At 45.2% G+C, this 13,759-nt stretch overlaps 1 protein-coding gene across 5 annotated transcripts in view; it reads left to right on the forward strand.

The window, feature by feature from the left end:
- LOC129830863 (nuclear transcription factor Y subunit gamma-like) overlaps window positions 1-11,855 on the forward strand; it is a 45,448-nt gene extending 33,593 nt beyond the window's left edge. For 3 of the 5 annotated variants that reach the window (XM_055893669.1, XM_055893670.1, XM_055893671.1), the window contains exons 5-11: window positions 3,515-3,610; window positions 4,896-5,084; window positions 8,628-8,699; window positions 9,291-9,440; window positions 9,712-9,822; window positions 10,098-10,151; window positions 10,233-11,855. In XM_055893669.1, coding sequence (XP_055749644.1) covers window positions 3,515-3,610; window positions 4,896-5,084; window positions 8,628-8,699; window positions 9,291-9,440; window positions 9,712-9,822; window positions 10,098-10,151; window positions 10,233-10,355 — 795 coding nt within the window. In that variant the 3' untranslated portion in view covers window positions 10,356-11,855. The remainder of the gene's footprint in view (window positions 1-3,514; window positions 3,611-4,895; window positions 5,085-8,627; window positions 8,700-9,290; window positions 9,441-9,711; window positions 9,823-10,097; window positions 10,152-10,232) is intronic. The other 2 variants (XM_055893672.1, XM_055893673.1) reach the window with 1 other exon arrangement.
- The last annotated feature ends 1,904 nt before the right edge of the window (window positions 11,856-13,759 follow it).

Below are 13,759 nucleotides of genomic sequence, written 5' to 3' on the forward strand. Positions count from 1 at the left end.
CCAAACCTTGACCCGGAAAATATAAAAAACTATCGGCCTATATCGAATCTTCCATTCCTCTCAAAAATTTTAGAAAAAGCTGTTGCGCAGCAACTCACTGCCTTTCTGAAGACAAACAATGTATACGAAATGCTTCAGTCTGGTTTTAGACCCCATCATAGCACTGAGACTGCACTTGTGAAGGTGGTAAATGACCTTTTAATGGCGTCAGACCGAGGCTCTGCATCTGTCCTCGTGCTACTAGACCTTAGTGCTGCCTTTGACACCATCGATCACCACATTCTTTTGGAGAGACTGGAAACCCAAATTGGTCTACACGGACAAGTTCTGGCCTGGTTTAGATCTTACCTGTCGGAAAGATATCAGTTTGTCTCTGTGAATGGTCTGTCCTCTGACAAATCAACTGTACATTTCGGTGTTCCTCAAGGTTCCGTTTTAGGACCACTATTGTTTTCACTATATATTTTACCTCTTGGGGATGTTATTCGAAAACATAATGTTAACTTTCACTGCTATGCGGATGACACACAGCTGTACATTTCAATGAAACATGGTGAAGCCCCAAAATTGCCCTCGCTAGAAGCCTGTGTTTCAGACATAAGGAAGTGGATGGCTGAAAACTTTCTACTTTTAAACTCGGACAAAACAGAGATGCTTGTTCTAGGTCCCAAGAAACAAAGAGATCTTCTGTTAAATCTGACAATTCATCTTGATGGTTGTAAAGTCGTCTCAAATAAAACTGTGAAGGACCTCGGTGTTACTCTTGACCCTGATCTCTCTTTTGACGAACATATCAAGACTGTTTCAAGGACAGCTTTTTTCCATCTACGTAACATTGCAAAAATCAGAAATTTTCTGTCCAAAAATGATGCAGAAAAATTAATCCATGCATTTGTTACTTCTAGGTTAGACTACTGCAATGCTCTACTTTCCGGCTACCCGGATAAAGCACTAAATAAACTTCAGTTAGTGCTAAATACGGCTGCTAGAATCCTGACTAGAACCAAGAAATTTGATCATATTACTCCAGTGCTAGCTTCCCTACACTGGCTTCCCGTTAAGGCAAGGGCTGATTTCAAGGTTTTACTGTTAACCTTTAAAGCGTTACATGGGCTTGCTCCTACCTATCTTTCCGAGTTGGTCCTGCCGTACATACCTACACGTACGCTACGGTCACAAGACGCAGGCCTCCTAATTGTCCCTAAAATTTCTAAGCAAACAGCTGGAGGCAGGGCTTTCTCCTATAGATCTCCATTTTTATGGAACAGTCTGCCTACCCATGTGAGAGACGCAGACTCAGTCTCAACCTTTAAGTCTTTACTGAAGACTTATCTCTTCAGTAGGTCATATGATTGAGTGTAGTCTGGCCCAGGAGTGTGAAGGTGAACGGAAAGGCTCTGGAGCAACGAACCGCCCTTGCTGTCTCTCCAGGGCCGGTTCCCCTCTCTCCACTGGGATTCTCTGCCTCTAACCCTGTTACTGGGGCTGAGTCACTGGCTTGCTGGTGCTCTTTCATGCCGTCCCTAGGAGGGGTGCGTCACTTGAGTGGGTTGAGTTACTGACGTGAACTTCCTGTCTGGGTTGGCGCCCCCCCTTGGTTGTGCTGTGGTGGAGACCTTTGTGGGCTATACTCGGCCTTGTCTCAGGATTGTAAGTTGGTGGTTGAGGATATCCCTCTAGTGGTGTGGGGGCTGTGCTTTGGCAGAGTGGGTGGGGTTATATCCTTCCTGTTTGGCCCTGTCCGGGGGTTTCTTCGGATGGGGCCACAGTGTCTCCTGACCGCTCCTGTCTCAGCCTCCAGTATTTATGCTGCAGTAGTTTATGTGTCGGGGGGCTAGGGTCAGTTGGTTATACCTGGAATACTTCTCCTGTCTTATCCAGTGTCCTGTGTGAATTTAAGTATGCTCTCTCTAATTCTCTCGTTCTCTCTTTCTCTCTGAGAACCTGAGCCCTAGGACCATACGTCAGGACTACCGGGCATGCTGACACCTTGCTGTCCCCAGTCCACCCGGCCTTGCTGCTATTCCAGTTTCAACTGTTTCTGCCTGCGGTTACGAAACCCCTACCTGTCCCAGACCTGCTGTTTTCAACTCTTAATGATCGGCTATGAAAAGCCAACTGAGATTTATTCCTGATTATTATTTGACCATGCTTGTCATTTATGAACATTTTGAAAATCTTGGCTCTCTCTAATTTTCTCCTTCTCTCTTTCTCTCGGAGGACCTGAGCCCTAGGACCATACGTCGGGACTACCGGCCGTGGTGACTCCTTGCTGCCCCCAGTCCGCCTGGCCTTGCTGCTATTCCAGTTTCAACTCTTCTGCCTGTGGTTATGGAACCCCTACCTGTCCCAGACCTGCTGTTTTCAACTCTTAATGATCGGCTATGAAAAGCCAACTGAGATTTATTCCTGATTATTATTTGACCATGCTTGTCATTTATGAACATTTTGAAAATCTTGGCTCTCTCTAATTTTCTCCTTCTCTCTTTCTTTCTCTCGGAGGACCTGGGCCCTAGGACCATGCGTCGGGACTGCCGCCCGTGGTGACTCCTTGCTGTCCCCAGTCCGCCTGGCCTTGCTGCTATTCCAGTTTCAGCTGTTCTGCCTGCGGTTATGGAACCCGCTCCTGTCCCAGACCTGTTGTTTTTCAACTCTTAATGATCAGCTATGAAAAGCCAACTGAAAATTATTCATGATTATTATTTGACCATGCTTGTCACTTATGAACATTTTTGAACATCTTGGCATAGTTCTGTTATAATCTCCACCCGGCACAGCCAGAAGAGGACTGGCCACCCCTCATAGCCTGGTTCCTCTCTAGGTTTCTTCCTAGGTTTTGGCCTTTCTAGGGAGTTTTTCCTAGCCACCGTGCTTCTACACCTGCATTCTAGCTGTTTGGGGTTTTAGGCTGGGTTTCTGTACAGCACTTCGAGATATTATCTGATGTACGAAGGGCTATATAAAATAAAATAAAAAAAAATAAATAAAATTGAATGTTCGGGCTGGGAATTGCCAGGGACCTCACAATACGATATTGTTACGATACTTAGATGCTTCTCACTAGTTAAAAAGAAGATATAGGATGAAAATACAGGAAGTTTTGGTGCAGGTACAGCCGACTAGTGCTAGCTAACGCTACCTAGGCAAAAACAATATCATAAATATATATATATACTTTTTACTAATCAATACTTGGGAGTCAAAGTATTGATATATCGTCCAAAATAATATTGCGATATGTAACTATCACTAGTGAACGTTGTGTGGTGTGATTGAAGTAGGCTTTTACAGTTCCACTGTGAGCGAGCTCCTTTTAGTATTGTTTACAAACCTGCAGAATGTTCGGGTTTGACCTAGAAGATTATATAAACTGTCTTTTCTTCAATCGTTTTCAAAAAGGCTATATTTGGAGAGAGCGGCAGAAGTAGAAAGCCGGTTTTATATTTAGTCTAGTTTCTGCACATACTGAATGAGGAGCCTAATGTTCACCTTCAACTCTTATCCTGTGTTTCAGAGGAACGACATTGCCATGGCGATAACAAAGTTCGACCAGTTTGACTTCCTCATCGACATCGTGCCCCGGGATGAGCTCAAGCCCCCCAAACGACAGGTAGTGTGTGAGAGTCCATCTGCATTTCATTTCAGGACCCCGGCAGGGTGTAGTACCACTACTGGCAGCCTGGAGGCGCTGTAAACATCCTTGACTGGAAGCTGGTGTTCGGTCAGCGAGGGCTTTCAGTCGGATGTTTGCAGCGTCTGGCTGACCCTTACCTCCAACATCCCTCAACAGTACCACCAGTACCACCACCCCATAGCTTGTAATCACTATCAACATAATCACCACCGTGTTAACTGATGCCCTCTGACACATTACAGTTTGATGGTGGTATATGTTTTAGACTAGACAGTGCCTCCCAAGCATTTCTAAGTTGTGACCTACCTAAAATGATGGTATTCTATCAGTAGATCCATAAATCAATATAGTTGACCAGATCTGTGGCCAGGGGTGTAAACATCCTACACTCTCAGCTGTGACATCATCGAGCTGGGAGAGGGGTGTTTACACTTCTGGTGACGGGCGAATTGGCTACCTCCTACGCTACCCCATGGAAGATCAACCAACCAGTAGCTTTTAGGGGACTGTTACCCTGTACTTGTGATGAGGCCTTGCCGTGGCATTGCTCTAACTGATTTTGGGCTGTATATTATGATAACTAGGCACAAAGAGGGTACAGGCTTGTTAATGGTTGATCATGTCCAATGTGTCACTAAATTAGCTTTCCTTTCACACTTTATGATTTAGAACATTCTCCATAATGTATCAAGGCCTTGTTTTTTTTAATGAATAGAAATGATCCCTTTCAGTCTGAAGTGTTCTTGTAAAAAATGTTGTTGATCATCACAGTGATAATGCATTTACTTTCTGTTCCTATTATTTGTATTTCTTATTGTTGAGAAGGAAGCTGCTAGTAAGTGTTTAGTTTGACGATGTTTACCATGTGTATCTCGTACATAAGACTAATAAAACGTGAAAGTAATGGATCCTCTGGTAGTGTCCCAAATGGCACCCTATAAAGTGCACTTGTTTTGACCAAGGCCTGTAGGGCAGACCCATAGGGCCCTGTTCAGAAGCAGTGCACTACCTAGGTATTATGGTGCCATTTGGGACACAACCTCCATTCAGAATCACATTACTCAACCATCCAGAGCTTATTAGTTATTTATCGGGCCTCTCGCTTATTGTATTACGCTAGCAAAATAATTCATGGCGATGTAATGGACTGATATGCTTCTCTTTCTGCCCTTCACTCTGTTATTCTCCTCTCGCTCTCTCTCTGTCTTCCATTCTCACCCTCTCCCCCTGTCTCTCTCTCTTCCTGTGTGTGTGTGTACAGGAGGAGGTGCGTCAGTCAGTGGCCCCAGCAGAGCCGGTTCAGTACTACTTCACCCTGGCTCAGCAGCCAGGACAGGTCCAGGTGCAGGGTCAGCAGCAGGGTCAGCAGCAGGGCCAGCAGGCCACAGGACAACAGACTACCACCATCCAGCCTGGACAGATCATTATCGCACAGCCACAGCAAGGACAGGTACGCTGGAGAATAGACACACACACACACACACACACACACACACACACACACACACACACTCATATGCGCTGCACACACAACGCACCACACAGACCGCAAATAACCAGTAAGGTACCGCCATACAGCGTAGGCAAAGGCATATTATAAACTGGGTGGTGACAGCCCTGAATGCTGATTGGCTGACAACCATGTTGTATCCGACCGTATACCACGGGTATGACTAAACATGTATTTTTACTGCTCTAATTACGTAACCAGTTTACAATAGCAATAAAGGTACGGGCTGTATCCAGGCACTCCATGTTGTCATGCTTAATATACCACACCCCCTTGGGCCTTGTTGCTTAAGTATAACACACCACACAGCCTGGCAGAACACAAGCTCTCCTAACACACCCAGTCAACAACCCCGTGAAGTCCAGTGTGAATGGGAGAATAACAGCATTAACAGTGGATTTTATTGATATTATCGTTGGCAAGCACAGCCGATCCCCACTCTGGCTTCAACTCTTTCCCACCAGCAGGGATGATTGACCCGTACACACCCAACACACACACACTCCCAGCTATACAAGCAGTGGTCCAGAGCCATTTGTTCTGCACACTTCAGTCACTACCCTCTCCACTGGAGGTCTGTAACACATGAAACAGTAACACACTAGGGCTGCATCTGGTCAAAAGTAGTGCACTATGTAGGGAATAGGGTGCAGCCCTGGTCAAAAGTAGTGCACTATGTAGGGAATAGGGTGCAGGCCTGGTCAAAATTAGTGCACTATGTAGGGAATAGGGTGCCATTTGATACACAGTCCTAGTGTGTTACTGTTTAATGTGTTACGGACCTACAGTGGAGAGGGGAGTGATTGAAGTGTGCAGATCAAATGGCTCTGGGCCACTACTTGTATAGCTGGGAGTCCCTGTGAGACTGCTCTCCACCCCTCCACTGTACTTCTCTCTGTAGAGGAGGAACCCCCACCCCCTCATCCCTAGTCTGTCTTCTTCTCTGGTCCCCCCCCACCCCTAGTCTGTCTTCTTCTCTGGTCCCCCCCCACCCCTAGTCTGTCTTCTTCTCTGGCCCCCCCCACCCCTAGTCTGTCTTCTTCTCTGGTCCCCCCCACCCCTAGTCTGTCTTCTTCTCTGGTCCCCCCCACCCCTAGTCTGTCTTCTTCTCTGGTCCCCCCCACCCCTAGTCTGTCTTCTTCTCTGGTCCCCCCCACCCCTAGTCTGTCTTCTTCTCTGGTCCCCCCCCACCCCTAGTCTGTCTTCTTCTCTGGTCCCCCCCCACCCCTAGTCTGTCTTCTTCTCTGGTCCCCCCCACCCCTAGTCTGTCTTCTTCTCTGGTCCCCCCCACCCCTAGTCTGTCTTCTTCTCTGGTCCCCCCCACCCCTAGTCTGTCTTCTTCTCTGGTCCCCCCCATCCCTAGTCTGTCTGTCTTCTCTGGTCCCCCCCATCCCTAGTCTGTCTGTCTTCTCTGGTCCCCCCCACCCCTAGTCTGTCTTCTCTGGTCCCCCCCACCCCTAGTCTGTTTTCTCTGGTCCCCCCCACCCCTAGTCTGTCTTCTCTGGTCCCCCCCACCCCTAGTCTGTCTTCTCTGGTCCCCCCCACCCCTAGTCTGTCTTCTTCTCTGGTCCCCCCCACCCCTAGTCTGTCTTCTCTGGTCCCCCCCACCCCTAGTCTGTCTTCTTCTCTGGTCCCCCCCACCCCTAGTCTGTCTTCTTCTCTGGTCCCCCCCACCCCTAGTCTGTCTTCTCTGGTCCCCCCCACCCCTAGTCTGTCTTCTCTGGTCCCCCCCACCCCTAGTCTGTCTTCTTCTCTGGTCCCCCCCACCCCTAGTCTGTCTTCTTCTCTGGTCCCCCCCACCCCCAGTCTGTCTTCTTCTCTGGTCCCCCCCACCCCTAGTCTGTCTTCTCTGGTCCCCCCCACCCCTAGTCTGTCTTCTCTGGTCCCCCCCACCCCTAGTCTGTCTTCTCTGGTCCCCCCCACCCCTAGTCTGTCTTTATCTTTTCTCTTTTTTTGTTCTCTCGCTCTTTTTTTGAATGTATTTTATTTTTCTCCCCCCATGCTGCCTTAAGTTCATTGAGCTGTCGTGGTTCCACAGTCGGAGCAGAACTGTTGCTACTGTTAATATCTGCTGCTGTTAATGTTAATATTACTGTTAATGCTACTGCTACTGCTACTGCTGTTGCTGCTGCAGTCCACTTAGTCGCAGAGCAGGGAACCAAATGACTGGCACCTTAGAAGAGATGACTAGTCCGGGGTGCATCACTATTGGGTAACAGTCAAGAGGCCAGGGGGTTGGAGGAATCAGAAGAACAGGCAGATAAAGTGTCATTTTTAAAAGCGAGAGTTATCTGGAGATTGAGAGCGAGGGAAGAGGGTGAAGAGAGAGTGATGTTAAATCGTGTGTGTCTCCAGACTTGACTGCAAAGAGCTTTGTGTCACTAGTCGTCACTGTTGCACCAGTTCTGTCACATGCCCTCTCAGGTCACAAAGTCCCTAATGGACTGATCTGTTGGAAAACCAAACCTCCATTTCCTACTGTAGGATACATCTTTATATTAATATAACTACCATTTCCTACTGTAGGATACATCTTTATATTAATATAACTACCATTTCCTACTGTAGGATACATCTTTATATTAATATAACTACCATTTCCTACTGTAGGATACATCTTTATATTAATATAACTACCATTTCCTACTGTAGGATACATCTTTATATTAATATAACTACCATTTCCTACTGTAGGATACATCTTTATATTAATATAACTACCATTTCCTACTGTAGGATACATCTTTATATTAATATAACTACCATTTCCTACTGTAGGATACATCTTTATATTAATATAACTACCATTTCCTACTGTAGGATACATCTTTATATTAATATAACTACCATTTCCTACTGTAGGATACATCTTTATATTAATATAACTACCATTTCCTACTGTAGGATACATCTTTATATTAACATAACTACCATTTCCTACTGTAGGATACATCTTTATATTAATATAACTACCATGTCCTACTGTATGATACATCTTTATATTAATATAACTACCATTTCCTACTGTAGGATACATCTTTATATTAATATAACTACCATTTCCTACTGTAGGATACATCTTTATATTAATATAACTACCATTTCCTACTGTAGGATACATCTTTATATTAATATAACTACCATTTCCTACTGTAGGATACATCTTTATATTAATATAACTACCATTTCCTACTGTAGGATACATCTTTATATTAATATAACTACCATTTCCTACTGTAGGATACGTCTTTATATTCATTAACTTCACTATACCTGGATTTCACAGCTGCTATTCCTTCATTAATTCTGCACATCACTTCTGCTCTATGCAGCATTTCATTGTGCTCACATGCTCATTGTTGTGTGTGATCTGACGACACCTGTCTACTGTATGTGTGTGTGTTCCTGTGCGCTCTGCATGTGCTCGTAGTCATCTTTGTAAAGCTTCCTCTCTCTCTCCTCCCTCCTCCCTCCCTTCTTCAGGTGCTGCAGGGGGCCACAATGCAACAGTTACAGCAGGTTCAGGTAGCCCAGTCACAGGGCACACCCATCACGGTAAACACCGCTCCTCAGCCCCCCGTCCCCATCTGAAACCCCCTCCCAGCCCAGGGTGAAGTTGCCCCTGGACGCTGATCGATTTTGCATTTCCCCCACTAAATGGTTAGCAATGGGGGAGGGAACGCTGATCCTAGATCTGATCCTAGTGGAAATTTCACCCCGGAGGGCACCCCTCCACATTGAATCAGGAAGATTAGGAGGAAGCTTGTGTTTGGCTGCATCACTAGTTCACTGAGCCCCCCCCCCCCCCCCCCGCCCAGAGAGCCCTGCTGTCTCTCAGCAGCAGCCGGCTCATTAAAACCGCCGGTAGATTTTTTTTGTTGCATATTAGGGATTTTCATCAGATCCGTTCAGCCAATCCTGGAGAGACTGGGTTGCCTGACACCACCATATCATCGTCTATGAGCTTGTAGGATGAGAGGGGGTTTTCAACCCTGCCTTGTCATCTCTCTCTCTGTGGTCCCATTCTAACTGTAATCTACTTATTAGGCCCAGGTTTTCCAGCCCAATGTCAATCATTACATGGTCACAGTCACCACACTCTCACCAGTTGTTTAAGAATTAACATTCTCCCTCCCCCACCACCAGAGTGCTCCAATGACCATGCAGGTTGGGGACCAGCAGGTCCAGATAGTACAGGCGTCGTCCCAGGGCCAGACCCAGACGGTGCAGTCAGGACAGACCATGCAGGTCATGCAGCAGATCCTCACCAACTCCGCCGAGATCCAGCAAATACCAGTAAGAGAGGGGGAGGGGAGATTCTCTCCTTGAGTGACCTAACTGGAAAGTTTAATAATTTCAAATTTTCGAATGAAATAAATACAACACATTTTCTTAAGTTGGCGATCAATCTCCAAACAACACTGTAGAGAGCTGGTTGAACATTCCTCTCCCCCATGTTGACACTAACTAACTAGCTCAACGATCATAATGAAGTTTGTGTTGTTTTTCTATGACCTCCTCTGCCTAAAGTGGGTGTTTGTCTCCCCCGTGTGGTGGCTGTGTGCAGGTGCAGCTGAACACTGGCCAGTTGCAGTACATCCGGCTGGCACAGCCCGTCTCTGGCACACAGGTGGTTCAGGGACAGATCCAGACGCTGGGTAACACTCAGCAGGTACAGGTACTGAACAAGAACCTTTTCAATCTATAGTATCGCATCATATGTGTGTGGACACTTCATCTCTGTAATGTAGTCTCACTATACTAGTTTATAAAATAACATTAACGGCGTTAATGTAGTAACCAATACAAATATTATACGATTGTGTATTTCTATAATGACTTCTATATTGTACATTGCCTTCAGTTGCATTTGAACAGAGGTGTAGGTTTTAATAGTGGCTGTGAGAACCACTGTGTGAATGACTGACTCCTCTCTCTCTGGTTTGTTCTCAGATTACACAAACGGAGCAAGGCCAGCAGCAATTCAACCAGTTTACCGACGGACAGGTAAGACTAACATCTCTCACTCCTGTCACACACATGCACACACCCTCCTCTCTCTCACCCTTTCCCTCTGTGTCCTTACAGCAGTTGTATCAGATTCAGCAGGTGACGATGCCGGCGGGACAGGACCTGAGCCAGCCAATGTTCATCCAGTCCACCAACCAGACGGCCGACGGACAGGTCACCACGCAGGTCAGCGGAGACTGAGGCTCCGGAAGCATCCGCCTGACCACCAGACCACCCAACCACTGATCCAACCACCTGCTACCATCCATAAGGGGAACTGGCTCAAACAGCCAAGGGACCTCCTAGGATATGTCCCAAATGGCACCATATTACCTACACACTATATAGGGTGCAATTTGGGATGTGCCCTCACGCTCATTCAATACACTGGTATATGACATGATAATTACAAGCGACTCTCTGACAACAACAGTTCTTTATTCAGTACACTGGGTCAGATACCAAAGGGACTGCCCGACAACTCTCTCTCATTCCCATGTCATATCATCTCTTTCTGCCTCCGTTAGTTCCTCCTGGCACCCACACTCACCTGATACGTTCCCCAGAATACCTCACCTAATGCCCATTCACGACAGCCACACACAGGGTATCCAAATGCTGAATCCTCCAGGACCCAACTTTCCTCCTTTTTAGTGACCAACTCTCTGTACTTCCTCAGTGTCTGTCAACCCTTGCTGTATAATCTGTATGTCTTCTGTCTCTCTGTGAAGTACACCGTATAGGGGTGTCTTATGTTCTATCTGCATCCCAAATGGCACTGTTCCCTATATAATGTACTGTTTTTGACCACGGCCTATATGGCCCTGATCAAAAGTAGTTCACTATATAGGGAATAGTGCAATTTGGGAGGAATCCTATGGAAGGCTTGGTCCTTGTTTGGTCTACAAGAGAACATGAATCATGCCCTTTTGTTGTAATGTCTTAATGTGTAGACTTTAAAAGAAAAAACTATAAAGCCATACTCTAAGCTAGCGCACAATAATTCATTGTAAATTGTATGAAAGACTCACACCAGCCGTGATTGGTCAATTCATAATTTGTTCTTAGTTCCTCTTTGTTTGGTTCACATTGACGAAACATGCCATCAATGAAAGGGCTTCTAACTGTATGATGGACTTTGTATTTAGTATGTATGACCCGTGTGTGTGTGTGTGTCCGTCCAATATTGTGCAGTATCTCTTCCCCATGGCCCAGTGATCATACTCACCTCTTCATTGGCCCTCTTCCATCCCTCTTTCCTCTTCCCTCCCCCTCTCAACTCTTCATGAATCACCACACTGATCACTATCATGGTTAGGCCTTTCTCTGCCTTATATGCAGTCTCTCTCTCCCCTATCCAGAGAGGTTTTTGGTTCTCCTTCCTTGCTCGTAGAGAAAGCCTAATGTAAAAAAAAAAAAAAATACTTCACTGAAGCAAAGACCCCTTTTATAGTCTTTTCTTAATACCAGTTGTAACTTGTCAAGGTTTCTTTTGAAATGACCATCCCTCCCTTTTCTTTCCCTTTCTTATTTAGTAATGATCATTATCATAGCTGTTCTTCTTGTTGTTTTGCATGTAGTTTCAACTGCCAGCATGATATGCAATGATAGGTACACATTTTATTTTTGTTCTTTTTTGTAAGCAAACTTTGGGTTTGTGAGGAAAAAAATAATAACTAAATAAAAAAACAATACATGCAATATTTTCTACAGAAAAGTTAACCGTTTTTCACCCAACAGTTTTTGTGGCAAATGTGCATTTGTGTTTAGAGGTGATTGAAATCTATTCATAGCCTATTGATAACTACCATATAGTGCAACATAAACCACGTTTACATCCACAGGTTTTAATGCGAGTAATACCATACAAACAAAAATCAAGACAGCTGTGATGGAAACAGGGTGTTTCGGTACAATTTTATAAATGCAGACGGAATGTATTAGTTTAACATGATGGGATCTTTTTGTGTCGGTAAAATTCATTATGCGACAAATGGCGTTGGAAATGCACAAATATTTATGCACAAATATTGATCTATCATAACGAAGTAAACTTGGAATGTTGGGTGGTCTCCCACTAAGACTCGGGAAACTATGTAGTTTATTAGGCTACAGATTAAATAATTACGCCTCATGTCCACCAGATGGATCAAACTCTGCGTTCCGACGGAAGTCATTCATTGTCAATGGAGCAGGCCGCAACACTACATTGGGGATGCCGCACTAGGCTGCGGTGAGTTCGGTGTATCGTATGCATTAAATATTTAATGCTTTTCCGTTCGGTGGTACAAACGGAAGTACACACAGACTCCAACTAGCTAGTTGAAAAGCAAAGCACATGTATGTCAAATACCTAAAATGCGAGCAAAACATACGGGAAAAACAAAACATGCATCTGGTTGGTATCTGGCGTTATGCACTTCACAGGGTGGTGAAAGTGCACAGTGGTGAGTTTGATGCGCCTTTCCAATAAATTTCGAGGGTCATATTCTGGTGACATGATGATCGATGGTTGACTGCCGTTGGACAAATACAAATAGTATTGCTCTTTAGAGTCGAAAATGCAATAGAAACGCTTTGAACATTAGATTTTTATTTTGTGCATAAACTAAAGCGATAAAGTACATTGTGTGCACCACGTCATCGCGCACTGATTTTGTTTCTGCAACAAGTCCGTTTGGTGTAAGCGCCACTGGTGGGAAAATGCGCATATTTTCTAAATGCGGATTTTAGAATATTTGCATGAAAATCGGTCTCCATTTGGATGGAGACCTAGCTGTAGTTGTCCTTTAGTGAAGCAATTTATCAGTCGGTATAGACTTGATGGTGATAAATTATGTACAAGTTGTTGAGTACGAATGTCTTGACATATCACTTCAAGATATGGGTCTATGCACTCTATAACTGTCTGAATAAAAACGATCCCTCTATGGCCTCCAACATCGACAGACAAACTATCCTGAAACCCACAATGGAAATGGAAATGAGAGCGTCCACGAAACACCTGGAGGCGGGAGCTTGAAGCGGATGCCAAAAATCCGGCATGTGATGGAACGAGATTGAGAAGACAGCCCAGAAGAGTGCGATGGAGAAGAGTCGTAGATGGCCTATGTGCCCCGGGGGAGTGACATACCTAAGAACGTAAGCAATATGGCCACAAGGGGGCGACTGTGGGTTAAATTATCCATACAATGTCCCCCCCCCCTAGAGGACCACACTTCCAACAGCAGAGCAATATACGTACTGTAGGTCCTGTTTTTTTCTTCTTCTCACTTCTCTACTTCTGGAAAGGGCTGTTCGTTGTGAAAGGCCAAGCGGGTAACAATGGAATCACGAGGTAGTTGGCTGGAGACGGCTCAGCACTTTGGAGATCAGACGTCATTCCTTATCCAACCTAAATCTTAAAAGGAAAATAGGTAATTAGGCTGGGACAGAAATATAGCGAGAGTGATGCCTCATCTACCTCGAGGAATTGGTCACATAAACCGCAATTTGTCAACAGCAATTAATGTAAAAAAATCTCATATTTCCCAATAAGAATTATTTATTATTACTTGGGCCCTGTCTATAATGTATCAGTAGGGCCAGGAGTTATTCCTGTCTGC

Source organism: Salvelinus fontinalis, chromosome 32 (assembly GCF_029448725.1).
Source record: "Salvelinus fontinalis isolate EN_2023a chromosome 32, ASM2944872v1, whole genome shotgun sequence".
Lineage (NCBI taxonomy): Eukaryota > Metazoa > Chordata > Actinopteri > Salmoniformes > Salmonidae > Salvelinus > Salvelinus fontinalis.